The 25,644-nt window shown below is 40.2% G+C and overlaps 1 protein-coding gene across 1 annotated transcript in view; it reads right to left on the reverse strand.

Annotated features, from left to right (window-relative positions):
* Positions 1 to 238: 238 nt before the first annotated feature.
* Positions 239 to 25,644, reverse strand: part of Iqch (IQ motif containing H) — a 136,236-nt gene continuing 110,830 nt past the window's right edge. Inside the window, exons 14-17 of the mRNA XM_046426689.2 lie at positions 20,918 to 21,040; positions 9,539 to 9,600; positions 5,702 to 5,810; positions 239 to 752 (exon numbers count right to left, since the gene is read on the reverse strand). Coding sequence (XP_046282645.1) covers positions 633 to 752; positions 5,702 to 5,810; positions 9,539 to 9,600; positions 20,918 to 21,040 — 414 coding nt within the window. The 3' untranslated portion in view covers positions 239 to 632. The remainder of the gene's footprint in view (positions 753 to 5,701; positions 5,811 to 9,538; positions 9,601 to 20,917; positions 21,041 to 25,644) is intronic.

Below are 25,644 nucleotides of genomic sequence, written 5' to 3' on the forward strand. Positions count from 1 at the left end.
CACACTGCATCTTAAACCAAGAGCAGATGCTGCCACCTAGATCCCTTCTCCCGCTCTGGCAAACCAGACATGGCCTTGGCTAACTCTTTGGCGAAAGGCAGTAACAACAAACAATGGGGCTTGGTGTAAAGAAAGAATGATAAAACACTGCTTAAAAAATTCATATTATTTACTTGGGGAAAAAAAAAGACTGTTTTTTTAAAAAAATTTTTCCAGAAGAGCAATGACTATGCCTTTATTCAATGTTTGAAATGTAGAAGATATATGAATCATAGAAATTGGAGAAAACTTTATAAAACATAACAAAGGAAAAGTGCATAATCATAGAGCTTGCTGAGAAATAGATGAAGTATCAGTTAGACTTGTCCCTTTCTTCTTTTATAAGATTATTTTTTTCCCTAGTTTGGGAAGAGGAAGGGATTGTTTGACACTCTCAAGTGAGAACACCAACGAGTTTGGGTTTCATGGAGGGAAGTAATATCACTTAATAAACACAGTTTTAAAAAGAGCATTACATTATAATTTGTTCTGATTTGTCTCTTAGAAAACAAAACAAACTCATTTCCCCTGACTTTTATTCCTATAACAAAAGAAATACTGCCCTTTCCAGCTCCAGACTGGTATCCAAAATCTTAATGTGCCTTGGCATCAGGCCTGGAGGGGTCATCACTGTCTTTGGACTGCTTCTCTTCGGATCTGATTTTATTTTCTTCTGTTACTTTCAGAATACTTTCAATATCATCAATGGCGGTCTGTAAATAATAAAAACAACATTCATCACTTAAAGACCTCTTACAATACTAATCCCTCAAGCCTTGTTTCTTTGTGGAGTTAAGTACGGTTTAGACTAGTTCTGTTCAAAGTGTGTTGCTCTGACCTGTACCCATCTATGGATTATTTGCTATCAGTCTTGCTGAAAGGAGTAAAAAATTTGAGAGTAAAACCACACATGGTGGCACATGCCTCCCAGCAGATCAGGAGGCTGAGCCAGGAGGATCGTGAGTTCAAAGCCAGCCTTAGCAAAAGGGAGATGCTAAGCAACTCAGTGAGACCCTGTCTGTAAATAAAATACAAAATAGGGCTGGGGATGTGGCTCAGTGGTCGAATGCCCCTGAGTTCAATCCTCAATACCAAAAAAAAAAAAAAAAAAAAATTAAAAGAAGTCAGAAAACTTCCTAGAAATTTGTTTGTCTATTAAATTTAATAATGAAAACATTATAATCTGCTCTGATTAGTCTCTTAACCAATGCAAACTCAGTATTCTCAAGTAGGTACTCAGGAGTGGAATTTCTGGATCATAAAGTAAATTTACATTTTTATAGCTTTAATTTTTTTACTTCATTCTTCTGATAATTCAATTTTGTTGTATTTTACATAAGTATATTAATGCATGGTATGTCAGAAACAAAACAAAACAAAACAAATAAGCTTTTTTATAACTGTATTATTATTTTTTTGTGGTGCTGAGGTTTGAACCCAGTGCCTCACATGTGGTAGGCAAGTGCTGTACCACTGAGCCACAACCCAGCCCACAAATAAGTTCTTTACTACAGATAATTTGAGAAGTTTGGTCTGGTCATCCTATAAAGATGGCCAGCAAGCTGAAGGGAAAACTTATTATTTTTTCTTTTTTTAAAATATATTTTTAGTTGTAGTTGGACACAATATCTTGATTTTATTTATTTATTTTCATGTGGTGTTGAGGATCGAACCCAGTGTCTTACACGTGCTAAGTGGGTGCTCTACCGCTGAGCCCCAGCCTCAGCCCCGGGAAAGCTTATTTCTATTGGTCTTTGGGGAGTAAAATAACACCTTCCCATATTAATTAATTAATTAATTAACTTTTGGGTTCTGTGGTGGCAGAGTAGGGCGTTGGTGATGCCAGGGATTGAGCAAGCCCAGGGAATCACACATACTAGGCAAGTACTCTACCACTGAGCCCACTCCCAGTCCTTTAATTATTTTTTATTGAGTTACCATAAAGTTTACCTTTATAAAGTATATAGTTCAGTGGTATTTGGTAAATACCAGCCTTCACCACTGTGTAATTTCAGAACATTCTCACTGCTCCAAATAGAAACCCTGTACCTGTTAGCAGTCATTTCCCATTTTCTACCTTTCCCCCACTTTCTGGTAAACACTAACCTACTTTCTGTGCCCATAGATTTGCTTACCTCTCATGCTTTATATATTTGCAATCGTACAGTATTTGTCCTCTTATGACCAGCTTTTTTCACTTCCCATGTTTTCAGGTCGATCCATATTGCAGCACAGATTATTGTACTTCATTCCTTTTTTATGACTTTTTTAATATTATCTGTTGTATGAATATTCTGTTGTATGAATATTGTCCATATACTATAAAGGAATTCATCTATTTCCCAATGTTTTGGATGGTTTATACTTTTTGGCTTTTATGAATCATGGTTTGATAAACATAATATACATATTTTTGTATTTTCTATATTCCCAGGTGTATACGTAGAAGTGGAATTGCTAGATCATATAGTAATTTTACATTTTACTTTTTTTTTGGTACCAGGGATTGAACCCAGAGGCACTTAACCACTAAGCCACATCCATAGTCTTTTAATTTTTTAAATTTTGAGGCAGCTTCTCGCTAAATTGCTTAGAGTCTTGTTAAATTGCTGAGGCTGGCTTTGAACTAACAATTCTCCTGCCTCAGCCTCTGAGCCACTGGGATTATAGGTGTGCACCACCACACCCAGTTGCATTTAACTTTTTGGGGAACTACCAAACTTTACATAACTGTGATACCATTTTGCATTCTTACTAGCAATGTATGAGTTTTTCAGTTTCCATTTTCTCCATGTGCTTGCCAATTTGTTATTGTCTTTTTAAATTAAAGCTATCATAGTGGGTATAAATGGTATCTCGTTGTGGTTTTGATTTGCTTTTCCCTAATGACTTATGATGTTGAGCATTTATTCATCTACTTATTGGCCATTTGTATATGTTCTTTGAAGAAAGGTCTATTGTTTGTTCACTTTTTAACTGGATATTCTGTGTTTTCTTAAGGTATAAGAGTACATTACATACTGTGGATGCTAGATCCTTATGATTTACAAATATTTTATCTCATTGTTTAGGTGGTCTTTCCACTTTCTTAACAGTGTTGTTTGATGTACAGAAGATTTTTTTTTTGTACTGGGAATTGAACTCAGGGGCATTCAACCACTGAGTCACATCCCCAGCCCTATTTTTGTACTTTATTTAGAGTCAGGGTCTCACTGAGTTGCTTAGCACTTCGCTGTTGCTGAGGCTGGCTTTGAACTCACGATCCTCCTGTCTCAGCCTCTTGAGCCGCTGGGATTACAGGCATGTGCCACTGTGCCTGGCAAATAGAAGCTTTTGATTTTGATGAAATCCAATTTATCTATGTATACTTTGGTTGCTTATGCTTTAGGCATCTTACCTAAAACCATTACTAATCCAAGATCATGATGATTTACAACATTGTTTTCTTCTAAGAGTTTGATAGTTTTAGCTCTTTCAGTCAGGTCTTTGATCCATTTTGACTTATTTTTTGTATGTGGTGTCAGGCAAAGGTCCAGCTTTATTATTTGGATATGACTATCCATTTGTTCCACTATCCTCTATTAAAAAGGCATTCTACCCCTGTTGAATTGTCTGGGCACCCTTTTGAAAATCGATTAATCATCATGTATGGGTTTATTTTTAGTCTTCTTTCAATCCTATTCTATTGATCTGTATTGCCTATTCTTGTGCCAGTACCACACCATCTTGATTGTTTGAGCTTCGTAGTAAGCTTTGAAATTGAGAATTTTTTTGTTCCCCTTATTTTGACTATTCGGAGTCCCTTGCCTCTTCACACAAGTTTTAGGATCATCTTGTCAATTTCTACTAAAAAGTCAGAGGAAATTTTGATAGAAATTGCATTAAATCTATTGATCAATTTGGGGAATATTGCAATCTTAGAAATATAATAGACTTCTACATGCATAGAATATCCTCCCACTTTTTTGGGTATTCTTTAATTTCACCAATGTTTAGAAGTTTTTAATGCATCAATATTGTACTTTTTCTGTTCAATTTACCCTAAATTTTTCATCTTTTTTATACTATTGTAATTTGAAGTGGTTTGTGTGTTATTCAGCTTTTTGTCACTGGGACAAAATCCCTGAGAACAACAAGGTAGAGAATGAAATATTTATTTTAGCTCATGGTTTCAGAGGCTTCAGCCATGGTCCCGTTGCTTTCGGCCTGAGGTGGGGCTGGACACCATGAGCAGGGTGTGGTGGAGAAAAGCTGCTACCTCATGGCCACCGGGCAGCAAAGCTGGGGGATGGTCAAAGACAAGATATACCCTACCTACGTCCTCCAGCTAGGCACCACCAGTTGTAGTTTCCACCACCTGCTAATAATGCCATCAAATTATGAAGTCATCAGTAGATTCATCCACTGAGGAGCTCAGAGGCCTTGAGATCCAATCACTTCCCAAAGGCCCTCTCTGAACCCTACTGCCCTGGGGACCAAGCCTCCAACACCTGAGCCTTTGGGAGATGTTCCTGATCCAACCATAATGGTTTGTATTTTATTTTTTAAATTCATCATGGCTAGTATATAGAAGGTCAGCTGGTTTTTGTATATTGATCTTATGTCCTGCAACCTTGCTGAACTTATTAGCTATAAAATAGAAGAACCCGTTGGCCCCTCCCCACTCTGGCTTCCCGACTCACTATTAGATTTCTCCCTCTTGAATCCTCTCTATCATGTTGTAGGAAAAGCAATGGTCATCATCCCAGATTTTAATATCACTTTGAAGAGTAAAATGTAGTTATCTTCATCATTGTTATTAAAGAGGGCAGGCTCCAGCTTGAATTTAAAAAAATGTAATAAAAATTACATTTTTATCAAGCTTTAGTTGGGCCATAAGAGAAAAATTTATGTGATTTCTAATTGAGTCCTTTGAATCACTTGACTCATTCAAACACAATGAAGGTCCAGCCTGGGAATCAGATTCAGACCTTACTGGTTGATACTGAGCCATCATCTCTGTTCAGCTGGGATTTTAAAAACTCCCTCACAGGTCTTGCTCCTGGACTGTAGAATGTGGAAACTTCTAGTCAGTCACCCACAACTGGACTTCAAGGAACATCCTTAGAGGCCACATGGAGGCTTCAATAAGGTGAGTGGGGAAACACCCACCCCACTTTGGGGGAATTGTGGGGACTGGACAGCCCACATATAGCTGGGACTTTTTTCTTGCCTCTGCCTAAAACAATTTGTCCTTTTAGGCATTAGAACTTCTTTGGCTCTACAAACTGGGGCTCTCTAGGAATTGCTCCCTAGACAACAGATTGTCTGAAACAGAGAGGTCACATTCACAAATTTTGGCTGGGACAGTCTCTCTTCTGGTTCTACTGTGATGTTTCAACTTCACCTCCAGCATCAGAAAGCTGTTGTCGCAAGAGCTGGGGTTTGAACATGGCACCAAGTTAAAGCAAGCCTACTATATTTCAAAGAAAAAGTTTCAAACTATAAAATTTAACTAACGGGTTCAGTGGGAACCTTACAATATTGACCCAGCACATTGTAAAATATGTACTGCTTACAATAAAAAAAAGAGATGGTTTAGCACTTGTTTACAATACAGCATGAGGTATTTTCAGCCCTTGTATAGAAATTAACCAGGATCGTTAGTTAATTAACACCTCACCTTAAAATTGGTCTCGCCTTGCATATTAGGTGTTGATATTTCTTGATGGATGATGAAGAGATTGCGAGCAAAGGTCATGAGGACCCCCTGGAGATCCACACCGATTGTTCTGTTAATGATATCCAAACAAATGAGTTTACCAACGGTTCCCCTCACATGCTTGAAAACAATCGCCCTCTCATTTGTGCGTCTGGTGATGGAATTTAATGAGTATTTTCAATCTCACAAGGTGGCAATCTTCAGGGAGATATGAAAGACGAGGCTCCATTTTAACTTGTCAACAAAAAAGGGTTTGCGTAATAAATATTTTTTTATTAATCAACTTAGCAGATGATAGCAATAGGTTTAGTCATTTCTAGCAAAAGGCTACTACTGAGCTAGGACAGTAGTATTAACTCATTTAAAAAACTGTTTAAAGAGAATTGCTGCTAAGTATCATTCATGCCTCACACTTTCCTTGTCCAAAGAGAAATTTGTTTCTCTGGATTCTGGAGACTTCTGTCTGGGGTTTATTGTTTATGTCATGCGTACAAGTGATTCCTGCTGCTTATGAAATTGCTGCACTTGCGCTGAGGGAGAATGGGGGCCCAATCATGAATGGCTGTCTTTACAAAGCAGAATGGCCACTTTAAGAAGGTTTCAGAGAAAAAACATCCTGTAGTATTATAGTATAGTGGGAAAACACTCTAGACAACTAGATTGCTTATGTTTTAACTTGGAAACAAAACTCCAGGTTATTTTTCTGGTGATTTTTTAAAAACTTCATTAAATGAAAAAAATAAATTAAGTGAATGGATTGATTTTTCTTTTTAATTGTACTGACTTGAGAAGGGACAATTTTTTAAAAAGCTGCCTCTTAAGGCAACTGCCCAAATACCTGGGACTGCTTCTCTCCTGGTTGTTGCCATAAGTTAAGTCCCCTAAGAGTCTAGGGCTTTGGTCCCTTTTGAAGTGGCTGCCTTCCAGCCTCTTCAGGATTTCCCTTGGGTCAGGGTAACATCAAAACTCCCAGGTGCTAGGACAGAAGCCCAGGGCTCTTTGTCCTGCCACTGACTGTGTGACTTTGGGGGAAGGTACTTAAGTGTTCTGGGTCTTCATTTCCTTTCTCTGAAATGAGGGAACCAGACTAAGTCAGTGCTTCTGGACTTCTTGAGTGACATTACCAAAATCCAAGATGGCTTACTCCTTGCAGCTGCTAAACACTAATGCTGCTTCCTTTCAGAAAATAAGTAATAGCCAAAGGCAACTTCAGGCAGCAATTTTGAAGAGCAACTTGTGTTTTATTACCACAGGGTCAGTACGAATTAAGACCCCAGGTGGTGGTGGTGGTGCTTCTCTTCTCCTTCTCCTTCTCCTTCTTTAAACAGATTCTTGGGCTTCACCCAGGATTAACAAAACCAACATCTTTGGTTTGGGGGTGCAGGACTATGTCATTTCACCAAGCTCCCCACATCCTTCTCATACATAGAATAAAAATAGAGACCTATTCTCAAAAGAAATTACAGGGGTGTGTGTGGGGGGGGCACGAACGTGCGTGTGTGTGTGTGTGTGTGTGTGTAGAGGGGCCCTGTTAATTCCTTCATTTCTGGAGATTCTTTCATTTCCCTTTCCTTAAAATTTCTCTTCCAATTTCACTATTTCTCAGAAATATCCCAGAATGCCTGCAGATAGTAGAAAGTTATCCCAGAAAAGCTGAATTACAACTGGTCTATAAAGTCGTCCCCTCCTGGAGCCCCTCACCTTTCCTAAGGCAGCAGCAGGTGCATGCTGTCCCCCTGGCACCACCTGACTGCAATAAAGCCAAAAAAGCCCAGCAATCTCTAGAGAAGCCTCCTGTAAAATTAAGAAGCTCCAGAAAAATTAAGGTGCTCAGAGGAAAGTTTCTATTGACTCATGATTTCTTTTCAACATGGGTTCTATAAACTTGGGTGGTCCCCTGGCCACTATCTGTTAAATCACCTGTTCTCAAACGCCTGTGTTCACATCTCACCACCAGGTCTAACAAAGGTGCAGTGATTCTGCCCTTTCATCTCACACTCGAGAAGGCATGGCTAGATGCAAGTGAGAATTCCAGAACAGTCTGGGATCTTTTCTAATATTCACAAAAGAACACTAGCAAATTCTGTACAAACTTGCACAAGTAGGGGCAACAGGCCCATCATCTCTGCGTGATGTACCAGTTCCCTATATGAGGCTCGGTGTGGACTTTGTTGTGTGGTGAAGAGAAGGTCCTTCGCTGCCCTAGCACTCTCTGGCTGCATGATTGCATTAAGGGATGAGATAAACGGGCAGAAGACAGTAGAAAAGGCGGCTTGGTGAGGGGGGTTCCTTTGCTCATATCTCTTCTTCTCTGTCTCCTAAATTCTGTTACAGTTTTCCTCTTACCTGGCCCCTCTATGCCCAAGGACCCACCAGCATCAGTTTTCTTGAGGCCTCCTCAGGAACTCTGTCTCTGCCCTGTTAACACTTTTCCCAGGGTCATCCCATCAATTCTGGGATGCCAGTCCTGCCCCGGTCTGCTGGGCTCTGTCACCTTTCAATAGACTTTCTTCATGCCATCTCCCTGCTGGCTTGGGTCTCCAAAAGTGGCACCCACTTTGTGCTCCTATGGTCAGGCTCTCCCTTCCTGACTCTCAGCTGTGAACTGGGTGCCTCTTGGAATGACCCCACACATTCATCCTGGGACTGGATTAGGCCCACCTATCACTTGAAGGGAGCTCGCCCCTCCCTTCCTTATCTCATGTGCGTGAAGGTTTGTGTGGTTTCAGTCCTAGCCCACCCTTTCCTCTGCACTTGACCTTCTATGTTATCTGATGCCCAGTAAGACAAAGGTCATATCTCTGCGTTCTCATTTCTAATTCTTGTACTTAACAAACCCATTCGTCAGAATTCTTGAGCTTAGACATAAGCTTGGATCTTGAATCTTTCCTGCCTAATTAGACTGTGTCTCTAGAAACTTCTTATCAGTTTGCCAATTCAAATCCAGTTGACAGCTTGGTTCTCCTAGTCACAGTAACTGCTTGTGACTCATGTCCAGCCACAGCCCTAGCATCATAGGGACTACTTTGGAGAGAACATGGCAGGGGAAGGGTCAGGAAAGGGAGAGAGCTATGGGACTGAACATGGCCAGGAAGCCAAGGGTAGCTCCTCCCTTAGGCATGTCCAGAGGTGTCTGTGGTTCCATTATCACCCTAGAAGTGAACACCTGGGCAATGCATGCTAGCTGGGACATTATAGATGGCGGTCTCATTTCTGGGTGGGCCTGAGTGGAGACTGGAGTGGAGAACACCCCAGTTCTCCTCTTCCTGGATGATGAGAAACATCGAAGACTTCAAACGTTAGATGAAATTGTAGCCACGTTTTAGATGCAAAGGGAAAAAAACCAGAACATTTGCACAAGTTCAAGAGGATTGATGAGAGCAAAGATCACTTCCAGCAGGGTACTGCCCAGCACACATACTTTGAGAAGACTATGTCAGGGGAGAAACTGGATCTGACCCTCCCTCTGGAGGAACACTTGCCAAATCACCTGAGCACTCTTCAAAGCATGCAAGAAGGGCAATCCTTGGGACATCTGAGCTGATCCCATGTGAATAGATTTTGTTGCACCTTGCTTGAGTGGAATGTGTTAAATGTAGGCTCTTAACCTTTGATTATAGATATTATATTTATAAATCTTGACCAACACATTTATGAAATACCTGAAGATCTAAATAAAACAAGATAGACTTCCAATAAATGGACATGGTAACTCAAGTGCTTGAGAAGCACCACTCTTGATGGATGTGATAGTCACTTTCTTTGCTTATCCATCCCATAGACACATGCCATACTCACAGCATGCCCAGCTTGTCTCTCTTCAGGTGTTCATATAATATAAAAATAGTTCCTTGTCTGTCCTGTGAGATTTGAGTGGGAAGAAAAGAAATAGCATATTATCTTGGAAGCAAAGAAAATATACCCCACCAAGAGCACTAAGACTGATTCAAATAAAAATCTAGCCAGGGCACACCTGTAATCCCAGTAACTTGGGAGGCTGAGGCAGGAGGAGGGCAAGTTCGAGGCCAGACTTAGAAATTTAGCAAGACCTTATCTCAAAAAAAAAAAAAAAAAAGGGCTGAGGATGTAGCTCAATGGTGGAGAATCCCCTGGTTCAAGCTCCAGTATCTTACACACACCCAAAACCGAAACCAGAACAAAACCGAAACCAAAACCAAACCAAAACTAGAGCTATCTTCAAATATTATGAGAAGCACATTTGAAAAGGCCATCTCAAGAAAACAGAGTAGGTAGGTATGTTCTACAACAGTGTTTTTTGAGAATGATCCTCAGAACACCTGCAGCAGAATCATCTAATGTGTCTGCTAAAAAGGCATTTTCATGAGCACTATCCAAGCTCAGGATCCTTGAAAGATTTAGCACACTTCCTAGGTGAATCTCATGCATATCAGAATTCGAAAAGCATGGAGGAGCAATTGCAGGGGAAAAAGGAAGAAATTCGTTGTGTGAAAAATAATTTTTACTTCAGTGGAAAATGATGTATTGTATGCAGCATACCCTGCTGCTTCATCTGACAGATTCTATGGGAGATATTTCACAGCTGATGAACAAACAAATTCTGTCAGGTTTGATGGAGTTCAGTTGACTTCCTCCCCTGGTCCTCTGGTAGAAAATCCTTTTTTGCCTTAATTTGCATGTTTATTTCAATATTCCTGATCTATAAAGAGGCTTGACTTTTGGATTTTCTTTTGAACTGGTTATACCATCTGTTTAATTCCCTGTTAAATAAAATATCATGCATTTATTTTCATATATGTGGCTTTGCCCTTTTTTGAAAATTTTAAGTTTTCTCCAGATAAGTAAGATGTGGCCCTGGAGTTGTCCAATAGTGGAAATGGCTGCCCTGTGAAGTTGTGAGATCTCCATCACTGAAGTTCAAAAAGGAAAACTTTACTTTGGAAGTTTGGTAAAAGAAATCACATAACAGAATTATATGCTAACAGTTATCAGTTCCTCACTTTTTAGGAAATCCAAGCATTAGGACAGTCCTTGAAGTAGAACAATGGCCCTCAGTGATTAGAATCATCTGGGTGCTTAAAAAATACAATGCCAAGGTGGGTGTAGTGGCACATGCCTGTAATCCCAGGGACTGGGAAGTTCGCAAGTTAAGTCAGCCTCAGTAATTTAGCAAAGCCCTAAGCAACTTAGTGATACCCTTTCTCAAAAAAAAAAAAAAAAAAAAAAAAAATTGAAAAGAGGGGCTGGGGTTGTGGCTCAGTGATAGAGTGCTTGCCTAGCATGGGAAAGGCACTGGGTTTGATTCTCAGCATTGCATATAAATTAGTAAAAAATAAAGGTTTATCAACAACTAAAAAAATATAAAGGGGCTGGGGTATGGCTCAGTGGTAGAGCACTTGCCTAACATGTGTGAGGCACTAGGTTCCATTCTCAGCACCACATATAATAAATAAAAAATAAAAGTCCATTGAAGACTAAAAAATATTTAAAAAAATATATATATATCCATATATCTATCTATATCTTTATCTATATTTATATCCATATATGTTTTTAAAAAAAGATCTGGGGATGTGGCTCAGTGGTTAAGCACCCTTGGGTTCAATCCACGGCACCAAAAACATAATGCATGGGCTCAACCTCTGGAAATACTGATTTATTTGGTCTGGAGTGGGCCCTAGGTAGTGTTATGCTGATCCATCTTAGAACCTGAAGTAGAAAAAGAGTATCAGGAATCAGATTCTATTTTTGTTGAAAAAATTGATATTATATTCATCACAATATCTTGCATTAATTTTTTTTTTTTTTTTTTAGGTACTGGGGATTGAACCCAGGGACACTTAACCTCTGAGCCACATCCCCAGCCCTTTTATATATTTTATTTAGAGACAGAGTCTCTCTGAGTTGCTTAGAGCCTCACTAAGTTGCTGAGGCTGGCTTTGAACTCACAATCCTCCAGCCTCAGCCTCCCAAACCATAGGAGTGCACCACCATGCACAGCTTTAGTTTTGATTTTTAAAATAAAATGTACTAAAACATTATTTATTTTTAAGAGTCTTTCACTGCCCCCCCCCCTTAAATTTGGTGTTGAATATGAGTGCTCTAAGTGCCTCACCCTTTGGCAGCCCTGCACGGGCATCTGTACTTCCAGAGCTCCTCACTCAAGGCATCCTAAGGCAGCCAGGGTGGAATCCCACTGCCCTTTACCCTTTGCACACTTCTTACTGTGCTATGTAGTAGCCACTAGCTACAGGAGGCTACTGAGAGCTTGAAATATTAGTCCAAATTGAAACACAGCTTTCAAGGACTGTAACTTTCAAAGACTTAATAGAGTTGTGGAGTGTTTAAATAATTTTTATACTGATTATGTTGAAATGAAAAATTGAGTTAACCAAAAGTATCATTAAAATTAGCTTTATCTATTCTTTTTTACTTTTAAAATATTGCTCTGAGAAAAATTTAAATTATCTGTGTGGTCAGATGTGTGGCTTACATTATACTTCTGTGGGCCGATGCTGTTCTGGGTCCCTATTATTAACACAAATAGAGCAAGTCACCTCCAATAAGTGGTTCTCATTTAGAATTGCGTTTCTCCCTTTGTTCAAATGTTTCTGTATTGAGGGAGGACACCATCTGGCCTCTAATCCCTGTATGCAGAGTAAGTTCACAGACGTGCCATTCCCAGGGACCTGTGGACATTTATTGGATTGTTTTTTCCCCTTCTGGGAATAGAATTCTTGGTTGACAGGTTTTTTTTTTTTTTTTCTTTCCGTAACTTAAAATTATGATCCAATTGTCTTCTACCCTTTACAGTTTCTGTTGAAAACTCAGATATCAGTCTTATTATTGCTCCTTTGAGGATAACATCCCTTCATTATTTTATGGGCTTTTAAGATTTCCTCTTTCTTTTTGACTTTCAGCCATCTAATTATGATGTGTCCAAGTGTGATTTTCCTTATCTTCTCAGAGATTTGAAGTATGGTTTGAATATACAGTTTGATATCATTTCACCAATTTTGAAAAATTCTCAGTATTTATTTAAAATCTCTTTCTTGTCTCCTTCTGAGACGCCCAACTGCATGGAGGTTAGACTTCTCTTCCTTTTCCCACATATAATTTAAGGCCCTGTTCTATATTTTCATCATTTTCTCCCTTTGTAATATTTTCACTAACCTGTCTTGTAGTTATAATTTTTTTATGATCCCCTATTCAAATAATGAATTAAATTATTAACTTTTGTCATAATAATTTTTAGTTCTGGGATTTCTGCTTGACTTTAAAAAAATAGATTTAGAACAATGATGAAATTATCCTATCACTCTAAAGAATATTCTATAATTCTTTTCCTCCTTTTACCTGAGCATTAATCATAGTTATTTTAAAGTCCCTGTCTCATAACTTCAAAATCTGAATCACCTGAGGGTCATATATATATTTCTGTTTTAAATTACTTGGCTCTATCTTTTAGTATGTCTTATGATTTTTTATTGTGTGCTGGTCATTTAAGGTGGAAGACTATTGAGGCTCTAGATGATGATGTTGTCCTGCGAAGAGGGTGTTAGGTTTTGCTTTTGGCAGGCAGATAGAGAAATGTCAGATCATCTTGACATATCAAAGGTTGATTTTAGATGTTGTTGGTTCTGGTCTGTTTAAATTTTTCTCCTTCCTCTTTGTCTTTGGTCTTTTGTCCTAGAGAAGTGTCCTTACTCCTAGAACTTAGTCCTTTTGAAGTTGCCACTCAAAGTTTGGAGTGTTTGAGGTTGGGGTTGTGACTCAGTGGTAGAGTGGTCCCTAGCACATGTGAGGCCCTGGGTTCGATCCTTAGCACCACATAAAAATAAATAAATAAAATAGAGGTATTGTGTTCAACTACAACTAAAAAAAAAATTAATAAATATTTTTTAAAAAGTTTGGAGTGTTTGTTAGGGCCCTTTTGAAATCTTTGTCAGATCTTTAACCTTCTAGCTACTGTTATTTGTTGTTGTTGTGTTTCTTGGAATCTTGAGATATTCAAACACAGAGAGAAGTCTATCAGTGATTTAAACGGCAAAATTTGGGGGGGCTTTTCCTTTGATGACCTTTGCTCTAGGATTTTGACTCTCAAGTCTCCAATAGTTTAACTATTATTATTATTATTATTAGTGGTAGTAGTAGTAGTACCAGGAATTGACCCAGGGGTGCTTATCCACTGAGCCACATCCTCAGCCCTTTTTATTTTGAGACATGGTCTCACTAAGTTACTTAGGGGCTTACTAAATTGATGAGACTGACTTTGAACTTGCCATCCTCCTGCCTCAGCCTCCTGATTTCTCTGGGATTATAGGCGTGCGCCAGTGTACCTGGCAACAGTTTGACAATTCTGGATTCCAATCTCTTTCTCCTCAGCTAAACAAGACTGTGATTTCTGTTTGAATCTATTCCCTAGTATGATTTGAGAATGTCTTCAAAGAAAAATTTGAGGGTAAATGTGACACTTATATGCTTAAGGACTCTAGTTCCTCATATGCAAAACTTATTTGGGTTGCCCTCCTCTGCCTTCAAGCAGTGATTTTATATATGGATATATATTCTACAAACTTGTCCAGCTTTCACAATCATTTTTGGCAAAAGAATTAGTTGGGTACAATCTACCTTGTCATAGCCAGAATGAAACATCTAAGTTTGGCAGGACATTATAACTCTCCAAGAAATGTGACCAGGGATCTTCTCAGCCTTCATCCGGAGGGAATAACAGAATTAAAGGGCTTATTCAAAGTTGATTTTTTTAACACTCCATAAAACAATTAAATATTTGACTTTCTATGTGAGAGATGTGACGATCTACATTTTAGCAGCTCACCAAACTAAACCTCACAGTAGGCAAAAATTTTTACCGGCAATGCCATCTACGCAAGTATCCCAATCACACTCCCTTGACAATACACTCCCTGTATTCATTCCTGGATGTCAAATTCCTCATTGTAATATCTTATTCAAGCCTGTTTTCCCAGGTAGTATCTTAGGCTAATAGAGAATTTTGTTTGCTTTTATAAACTTTTTTCCTCCTTCAACCATATTTAAAATTTTACTTTTGTGTAATATTCTTCTCAGGCTAGTTATTAGCACCATAGTAACATATTTTGCTATGAAAACATATAAAATGGTCTAGTCTTTTAATCCTCAACTTTTTCGTCTACAAAGTTAGAATATTTACCTTTCAAATAATGACAAAAAGGAAACAAAATATGAGAAAATTTTACAATGTGTAAAACACTTTCAAATATTATTATTAGTAATTATGGATGTTTCACAAATCTGGAGATTTCTAGATTAAGTCTGACTGCCCTAATCTGAGAAGACACAAGTTAAAAAATTCTGCTCAGCCAGGTGTGGTGGTGCATGCCTGTAATCCCAGTGGCTTGGGAGGCTGAGGCAGGAGGATCGCGAGTTCAAAGCCAGCCTTAGCAATGGTGAGACGCTAAGCAACTCAGTGAGACCCTGTCTCTAAATAAAATACAAAATAGGGCTGGGGATGTGGCTCAGTGGTCGAGTGCCCCTGAGTTCAATCCCCAGAACAACAACAACAAAAAAATTCTGCTCAGCCCTTGCCACTCAAACATTGGGAGAATAGGAACAGGGTTACTGGGATAAATGTTCTTGTCTGGAAGGAAAAAATAAAAATAAAAACAAAAATGAGAGACAAATAGAAGATGGAGAACTGTAGCCATTCTGAAGGCCCATTGGGCCGATGTATCAAGGGCTCCTGTCCTTTGGCTGAGAAATGTTCCCCGAACAGGCCTGATGCCACTTGCTTGATGAGACATTGTTCTTTGTGGTCCTTTGCTCTGCCTCCTGGAAATTTATTCCTTCTTCATAATCATCTGGCCACATATAAAGTGAAATTACATCTTCCTGGGGCAAAGGGGAGGGAGTGGTGGGGCAGGGAAATGGGGGTTGGAAAGATGGTGGAATGAGATGGACATCATTACCCTAGGTACATGTATGACTGCACATATGGTGCGACGCTACATCATGTACAACCATAGAAATGTAAAGTTGTGCTGCAGTTGTTCACAATGCATTCTGCTGTAATATATACCTAATTAAAATAAATTTGAAAGAAAATAAATTACATCTTCCATAGAAATTTTTAGACTTTCTCACCTGCTTCCTGCCTATAGATGATTCACAGTCCAAAGGTTGTGTTTAGTATTATACAGGACAGTCTCTTAATTCAGAGTGATACTTTTCTTTTGAGTTTCCTCGAAAACTTTGATTTCAGGCCAGGCATGATGGTTGCCATAATCCCAGCATCTTGGGAAGCTGAGGCAGGAGGATTGAGAGTTCAAAGCCAGCCTCAGCAATTTAGTGAGACCCTGTCACTAAATCAAATATAAAAAGGGCTGTTTTCTTGTTTCTATGCCTTTCTTTCTCTTAATTTCAAGAATCGGGTTTCAGCATTATCAGATGTCAGTAAGAGAGCTATTTCCTTTGTCTCTTTCCTGGGCTATTTCTTTTACATGACAACATTGCTGAACACCATAATCTTTATTGTATCCTTACTCTGAGATACCTCAATGCAGCCAGAGGTTTTAATGGTAGGTTTTAGAAATCTTTAATTTGACCCTTATTGAGAGGCTGAGTTTTACTTGGCTTTTTAAAATATTTCCTTTATGAGATTTAGGATCAGTTGAGCTTTTCCAGCTCATTAAATATCAAATTTCTGGAATGTCTCTGTTCCCTCTCATTTCTATTTGCAAACTTCTACATTCATTTAGAAGCTTGTAATTTTTGTATACATGGCCAAGTGCAGCCAACAGTGCTCAGCATACACAGTGATCATAGTTTCCAAGCGCTTCTCTAGAGATTTAGGTACATCAAGAATATTATTTGCCTTCCAAGTTATCAAAGGTGTTGGTTTTGCCAAATATTTCACCACTTCACAACAAGGATTGTGCTCCTTCTTGTTTCCATTAACAGCTTCTTTATTCATTGCCCAACCACTAAGTCAGTATCAAAATTTTAGGTTTCTGTTGTGGGAGCATCCCTCCTTTGATATTAATTTCTATAACAAATTAGTTTATGCTGCAGGAATTTTTTTAAAACCCAGTTCTTGGTTGTTTTTTTAATAACAAAAGCTGTAGTTCCTGCTCATGCTCCTCCTCAGGTAGATCACTAGTGGTCCCCTTAGGAACCAGACTGAAGAAGGCTCTGTCTCCATGTGCTTCCATGATTTTCCCCAGGCAGGAAAAAGTAAATGGCAACTCTTAAAGGTTCCACATAAAAAGGAAATATCTAATTTCTGCTCATATTTCATGAGTCAAAACAAGTTATATGGCCAAACCCAACTCTAGGGGGAGGGCTGAGGGAGCATAATTCTGTTACATGCCTGGAAGGAGAGGAAAGATCATTGAGCAACTCTAATGGTTGCCCCCATGGCAACACCCTGGCCTAAGGAAATGATTGCTGGCAGTTGTGTAACTATTTAGGATCATGGCACACTGCCTGCCTGCCTGCCTGTGTGTGTGTGTGTGTGTGTGTGTATGTGTATGAGTATCAAACTTTTAGGTTTATGAGAGAGAGAGAGAGAACAGCTCTGCCCCACATTGTTGCAGGCAGTAAACATGACGCCTTTCTCCATATGGCTTTCATTACAACTTCCTTTCATTAGGAAACCAGTGGGGGTGTTCTGGAACATCACAGAAATACCAGGAATGAGACCCACCAAGTTGCTTACAAACTCAGCAATGCTTCCTTCCAATATTCAAGAAAAAATAAACCCCTAGGGTAATCTGACTTCTCTCTCTCTTTTTCCCACTGAGACCTTGGACAAGAAACATCACCTGAAATTCTGTGATAATATGGGAAATAACATGGGGTGTACCTCAGTGGCAGAGCACTTGCCTAGCATGCTCAAGACCCTGGGTTGGATCCCCAGCACTGTGAGGGGGAAAAAAAATGGAAAGAAAAACAATTTTCAGGAATAAGAACACTAGAGGATTCTTCTTTTGGTAGCATTGACAATGATGTATTGTTAATTTTACTTTCTTTTTCAGGAACAAGCACCCACTTTAAATTCAACCACGAGTGAGAAGAGGTTGTAGAGTTCACATTGGTATTTCGGTCAATGATTTTCTTTTCAGACTCAGTATAACCCAAAGAGGCAATGAAATTTTATGGAAGTTAATTGATTGAACCCAGGGGCACTTAAACACTGAGCCCCATCCCCAGTCCTTTTTATTTTTTATTTTGAGACAGGGTCTTGCTAAGTTGCTCAATCTGGCTTTGGACTTGCAATCTTTCTGCCTCAGTCTCCCTACTCACTGGAATTGCCAGTGTGCACCACCATGCCTGGCTACTTCTCCCCAGGGGCTTCATAGGGGCTATGAAGAGAAGTCGGCTTCTGCAGCTGAAGAGCATATAAGAGGTATCTAAGTGGAAGGTTTCATTTGAAATGGATCCCAGCATTTGAGGACTAGTAGGTAATCCTATTTTAGTGGCAAATAGTTGTTAAAAGGAAAACGCACATAGCAGATGCCTTAGTGTAAGAAAAAGAATGACGTTTGACTTTGTGGACAATTATGGGTTCAAATTTCTGTGCCAGCTGGGCAGAGTGGTGCTCATCTGTAATTCCAACAGCTCAGGAGGCTGAGGCAGGAGGATCACAAGTTCAAAGCCAGCCGCAGCAGCAACTTAGTGAGATCCTAAGCAACTCAGTAAGATCCTGTCTCTAAATAAAATACAAAACAGGGCTGGGGATGTGGCTTATTGGTTTAGTTCCCCAAGGATTCAATCTCTGGTTACTCCCTACCCCCTCCAAAAAAAAAAAAAAGGAAAAAAAAAAGAAAAAAGAAAAAGAAAGAAAGAAAAAGTCAGTTCCATGAAATGTCTGACACTGACTCTGTAATCTTGGGAAAATCCTCACTGTCATATGACAGAAGTATACCTTCTTATAGCACAGCATGAAGAGTAAGTGAGTCAGTGAAGTGAGGTGCTCAGTTCCATGGCTGAACCACGTAGGTGCTCTGTAAATGCTGGTTCATCACTTGTCTCCCCAAGAAAAGGCCCTCTAGAGAGAAAGTAGAGAATTCTGACCAGGAATGGACCCCGGGGTCTAAAAATATGAGAACCCACCTCAGAAAAAAAACAAAAAAACAAGATACTACTAAAGAATTTTCAAAAATTGTGGTCGAATGACCCCTTTCACCTCAGAGTTTTATAATCCCACTCCCTATCATCTCTCCTTTTCTGTTTATTATTCTCTCTCTCTCTCTCTCTCTCTCTCTCTCTCTCTCTCTCTCTCTCTCTCATTATATCTTTTCCTTTTAAAAACGACTTCTTCCAGCTCCTGGATTTTATTCTTTCTCTTTGTTTCTGTCGTCCTCTTCTTCATGCTGTTCCATTTTTCTGTCACTCCCAATCCATAGTTCTCTCTCTTCTCTCCTGTTTTGTATTTCATCCTGTAAGTTGTTCAGCATGGGCCACCTGGAGGTGAATCTTGGAGACTGTGCTGGCTGTCTTTGGTGCCTCTCTGTGCACCCTTTCTGTAGCTGTCTCCGGTGACCCTCAGTGAAACCCCTTCCCCTGTGCCCCTTCCGGGCATTCCCTGGGCCATGTCAATCTGTTTCCCTACTAAAAATCTGTTCTTAGAATTGGATCTGATCAACTCTAGAGACAAAAGTATAAACAACTTACTGAGTTTGAAGCTTTACTTTTCTCAAGAGTACTAGAATCCCAATTAAGTGCAAAGCCTTTAGACTAAGAATAAATCTCTAGAAATAATTCCAGGTAATAGGAAATGACGGAGCACTTTTTCTTTTAGGCAGGAGTCTTTTCCTGCCCAATACACCTATTCACAGAATTTGATCTATTTTGATATTTTAGAAGAAAATAAATAGATTCAGATTGAGGTACAGTTAGATTTGGCCACCTTGTGGTACGTGGCAGTGTTTCAGTCTCATCGGTTTAGAGCTAGAAACTAATTACAAAGGGATCCTGTGCAACAGATGCAACAATTAATTTAAGGTAAATCAGTTCAATCTGGCTTTTTCATCCTTTCTGTATTTTATCAAATTTAATGTATTGCAAGGCAATATGAGCCCCATTATACATGTTTGCAACCAGCATGAATCAATCAAACCAAAAGGCCTTTGCACCCTGACAGTGTCCTGGCAGCTTGTTGGGGGTTGCCAAGTATGAGCTCCATGGTCATGGTCAGCCCCATGCTAAAGATTTGCATGCTTTTCAAGGGCTTATAAAAATATCTGACTCCTGAAAATGGTATTGGTCCTCAAGTATGACAACTAAAAATTAATAGATATTGAACTGAATCTCTGCAAATCAAAGCATTCAATCAACTGGCTACTGCTCAATTATTATGTCATTATATATACATTATATTTAATGTGGGAGGTGAATTTATTTGAATGTTTTGTTGTGGGATTGGATCTTCCACAAGTAAGCACGCACACCGGCCCTCGGGGGTCTTAGAACAGCCCTGGGTATCAGAGATTTGAAAATCTGCATCAAAGTGAAAAAATAAGGAACCATTTCTCCAGAGTCACATGAGTCTCTAGGCACAAGTTCAGTGAGGAGTTTGCGCAGGACGAGGCGGCTGCACAGGGATCAAAAATGGGAGACACCCTTTTTGATCAGAACTCCTTCATGGAGTAAATTGTTATATGAGATAGGGGAATGTGATGGACTGAGTTATATTGTCCCCAAATTAACATTTTCACGCCTTCAATCCATAGATGACTATATGGCAGGCAAGGCCTTCAAGGAGATGATTAAGGCTCCAGGAGGTCCTAAGTGTAGGGCCCTGATCCTTTAGAACTGGCATCCTTGTTAAAAAAAAAAAGGCATTAGATTTCCCTCTCTTTTGGATGGAGAAGGTGGCTATCTACAAGCCAGGAAGCAGGTCCTCAGCAGGAACCAAATCTGCCAGTGTCTTAAATTTGGACTTCCAGCTCTGTGGCCCAGAGCAGGGCTTTTGCATTATTCTGGTTGAGCAAATCTGGACAGGAACTGAACTTCCCAGGTCTGTGTGACTCCTGGTGGAGTGCCTTTCTGCCCTCTAAGCCTCCACCTTCCTCTAAATACATACCAAATGAATTCTTAAAGAATATCTGTTTTGAAGGGGCAGCAAGCTATCAATCACCTCGAGCACCTGCAGGCCCGTATTGGATCCCACCCTGGCGAACCTGTAACCCCTCATACCTCGAGGTCATAGCCGATGCCGTGGGCCTTGCACATCTGGAGAAAGACATAGTGGAAAACCAGAGAGAGATTGTTGTGCCTCAGCTGGGTGCTCATCACGGCATAGCGGCTGGTTGCCAGCAACTGGAAAAGGCCACAGCTGAAAGTTAGGCTCTTTCTAAACACATTTAGACACACTTTGGGAGTTAGAATAGCTGCAGACAAGCAGAAAAGCTAGAGTGGCCTTGTCATTGACATCTTACAGAACTGTGGGGTATTGGTGAGACAGGGGCACTGTGTCTTTGAGAGGAAGATCACACAAATAAACTGCCAGTTTTATCACTTTGTATCAAGGGTCCATGCTGCTATAGATTGTTGAATTTCCCCTTAGTTCCATGTGTGAAGGTCTTAGTCCCCAGGGCTGTGCTATTGGGAGGTGGTGGAACATTGGGAGGCGGGTCCTTATGAGCTGTCCTTAGGTTAGTGGGGACATGCCCTCAAAGAGGATTGCGGGAGCCCCATGCCTTTCTCTTTCTCTCTTGCTTTGAGTCCTGGCTCATGATGAAAGTGGTTTTGCTCTACTACCTTCCCCCCCAGTTTTACAATCTGTCATCCCCACCAGAGGCCTAAAGCAATGGAGCCGCTCCATCATGGACAGGACCATAAAAACTGTGGGCAAAATACACCTTTTCTCTTTAAGTTAAAATTACCTCAGATATTTTGTTTTAGTAACAGAAAGGTGGCCAACACATATGCTATCAACATGACTTATTGCTGATGATGCTCACCTGGATTATCTGGCTACAATTTCTTCTGCCACCTTAGCAAAACTTTACAGGTTTCTCTCCTAAAGATGCTTTTTCTCCTTTCCCATACCATACATTTTGGAAGCAAGCCACTGAACATAACCCACTTGCTTGAGGTTGCTAATATTATAATTTTTTTTTTGTACCAGGGATTGAACTCAGGGGCTCTCAACCACTGAGCCACATGCCCAGCCCTATTTTATATTTTATTTAGAGACAGGGTCTCAATGAGTAGCTTAGTGCCTTGCTTTTTGCTGAGGCTGGCTTTGAACTCACCATCCTCCTGCCTCAGCTTCCTGAGCCGCTGGGATTACAGGCATGCGTCATTGTGCCCAGCTCAATATTAGAATTTTGATATGAAGTGCTTTCTTTGGAAGATGACTATTCTTTATCTTGCTTATCCATCAGGGGGAGCTACCCCAAAGAGACTAGTTACAATAAACCCAAAGAATTTTACATACATATTTCCCCAAAATATTTAAAACTGAATACACAAAAAGTAACACATTGAATCCTGATAATTTTGTAGCATTCCATTTTTGAGATGTGACATTTACATCTGACAATCAGCTGTTTTTCCTGGGATAACTAGAAATTTGAAGAACTGCATATAGGGCAAACTTAGGTCATAGAAGATAAGATTCCTGGCCCAGATCTTAAACTTAAGGGATCCTCAGGTGCTGGGCAACCAGGTGCAGTGACTTGGAAAAGAAGGCAAAGGAGGTGCAAATGGTGGGAAGCTGGCTGTGGGCGATCCTAGCAAGCTGACACTCATCCATAGTCAGTCTTCAGGCTGTCTGTCTGTCTGTCTGTCTCTGAGATAATGCAGAGATCTGGGGATGACTGAGTGCCATCACAGGGCGGTCATATCCTTTCCTCTCCTGTGTATCTCTCACACAACACAGGTTTCATGGTCACCCCATGTGGAGTATCTTTTCCTTCAGCATTTATATCAAGTGCTGTTATCTGAGGGTCATAGTCAGTACCGCTGTTAAGGCTGCTCTTCCCATATGTAGGCAGAATCCATGCCTATGAAAATGTTAGGGGGCTGGGGTTGTGGCTCAGTGGTAGAGCACTTGCCTAGGATGTGCGGGGCACGGGGTTCTATCCTCAGCACCATGTAAAAATAAATAAATAAAGGCATCGTGTTCATTCACAACTAAAAATTTAAAAAAATAAAAATAAAAAGATGTTAGGCCCCTGAAGACTAATGCATCTTGGATTGCACACCTTCATATGTGTTATCCCATCTGTAGCCACTGGAATTTTTTAAAAACTTTAACTAATATACAAAAACATAAAAATACATATTAATGGGATATCATGTGATGTTTGATACATATATATACTCTATAATGTTTAAGTCAGGTTAAACATATTTATCTCCTCAAACATTCATCATGTTTGATCAAAAGCCTTTCTTCTGGCTTTTTGAAAGGTACAGTGTCTAATTGTTATCCATAGTCACCATACTGGCAATAGTAATCCAGAGCTTCTTGTCCCCATCTAACTGTGACTTATACCCATTGGTCAACCTTTCTCCATCATCTCCCAGGATTTTTGTTTTCTTTTGGACAAAATAAAATCTACTTGACCCTCCCATGCCTGTACATTGTTATCACCCTTGACCTATCATGAGTTGCTCTCCTATCTATCTCTTGGTTTCTGAATCTCTAAATTGGGCATTATGCTAGAATGCAGAGCAGGCCTTCAGTGTTTACTGAATGAGAGAAAGATTGAATAAATGGAATAGATTAGGTGGAGAGCACTTCCCTCTGACTTGAGACTCTTCAAAACACGTGACTCAAGGCGTAGCCAGTCAATGAGTGCTTAGGGTGGAAGCCTGTGATTTACAAAGCCTAGAGGATGGTCACACCATCTCCCCAAGAATGACAACTCAGGGCCATCTCTCAGGCTTTGCCTCCCGGAGGACAATGTGGTCCAGATGGACTAAGATTGGTGAGGTGACCAAAACCAGCTAAGAGAAGCTCTGGCTCAGCTGGTTAGTCAGTCTGGATGGCCACGGCCACCAGCTCTGTCCACCCTGCCATGCCAGGCTGTGCCTTGCTCCTGCCTTCAATGAAGGCCCAGAAGCCTGAACTTTTGCACATGGCAGTGAACTGTAAATACTCTGGAATTCTATTGTGGTTACTGAGCATGTAATTGCGTGGTAATTGCCATGAATTCAAAAGATAATTCCAAGGTTATTTTTGTCTTCTAAACTTGTCTTATGCTGCCATACTATATAAACAAGCAAAATCAAGATCAAGCCCCAGTCAGCCAGAAGGACAGGCAGGCACCTGCTTGTACGATCAGCTCAATGCTGTGTATCTTGTCTCCAGAGTACAGCAGAAGAGCTCACTGTCCTGTGGTACGTGGTTATTAGACAGGTGGCACTGAGGTTTCTTCCTTTCTGTGGATGCAGACTGCAATCCCACCTCCTGCCGAACCTGAGCTTGAAATTCATGAAAGATCCAAAGGAAGAGTCAGACATTTAGTATGTCTCTCAGTTGCTGCATCTTTTCTGTTACCATCACCAACCTAGTCCAGACCTTTATTTCCAGGGAGTGCTGGAGATGGAGATGCATGCAGAATTCTGCTGTGGAAAGGTTGTATGGAATCAGCAAGGCTGATCGTCAAAACCTGTCTGGGCCACTTACTATCTGTGTGATCTTGAGCATATCATTTAACGTCTCTGAACTTTTGATCACCTAGCACTGGGCCTGGAACCTGGTAAATGGTAGCTGCCATTTTTGTTGCAGTTCCTTTAAAAGGGCTTTGGACCTACAATACATGTAATTCCGAAGGTTGTTCCTTTGCTGATCCTCTGTCTCCTGGGATTTCGAGTTTACCCCCAGTTGGATGATTTTCCCCAAGCCCAGGTTCTCCCCAGGTTGGTCATTCTCCTGCTCAGAAGTCTTCATGTCTCTTCTTAAGGGCCTTCAAGTTGAAATCCAGGAGCTTGGCTGAGTGGGCAGCCCCAGGCTTGCTCACTGCTCTGTCCTCGCCACTCCTTACCTCTCCCTCCCCTGATTCTCTGCTCTTGGTTCACTACTGCCTCTTTACAGACCAGTCTCTCTTCAGACTCATTCCCATCTGCTGGGGGAGGTCTCTTACTGATTGCTCTCATCCTTAAGGCCATACCAAGTTCTGTGTACTTTACAGTATCCCCTGGACCTACTAGTCCAATGCATGTCTCCTAAGAACTCCAGCAGTAGGCCGGGATTCTGTCACTCAAATTGCATTTACAGGAGGCCTTGTGGGTTTTCCTTGTGTATGTGCTGTTTTAATGCCAATGTCTCTTCTGTATCTCCTCTCAACTTCTCAAGGATGGGAATTTTGTCAAGTGTCTTTGTATCTTGATGCTTGGTGAAATTCCTGGCGTATATTAAGTGCTCAATAAATGTGTTACAATAATCCTAAGAAAGATGAACATAAAGAATATACCTCCTTTTAAAAAAGACTTAACCAATCCTATGGTTTCTACAGAAAAAAAAATCTGTTGAAATGTATTTTCTAAGCTATACTTAAAACACGTACAAAAAGATGCATGTACAAAGTTATTATCTATAGTATTGTTTGTAATATGAAAAATGGAAGCAACCCCAAAATCTACCTGCAGAGAAAAGGGTAACTAAATTATGGCACAGCATGCAAACAGAATAACATGCGGATGTTGAATGAGAACATTCTTAATGAACTGGTATAGAAAGTTCTTCAGAGAAGAAAGTGAAATTCAGAAGTGTGAATCATAGGGAACATTTTGGATATAAAGGGGGAGAGAGATCTTCTATGTGTGTATTTACTTGTCTGTACAAAGGATATGCTGAAAGCACACACAAGCCCTGAGAGTGGAGGTGATCGTTGTGGGGTGAGGTGGGAGCTGGGCAATAGGCTTCATAGCCATCAGAAGGACTGGCCTTTTGAATCATGCAAATTATA

Source organism: Marmota monax, unplaced genomic scaffold (assembly GCF_021218885.2).
Source record: "Marmota monax isolate L192 unplaced genomic scaffold, Marmota_monax_Labrador192_F-V1.1 WCK01_AAM20220418_F8-fsc00078, whole genome shotgun sequence".
Lineage (NCBI taxonomy): Eukaryota > Metazoa > Chordata > Mammalia > Rodentia > Sciuridae > Marmota > Marmota monax.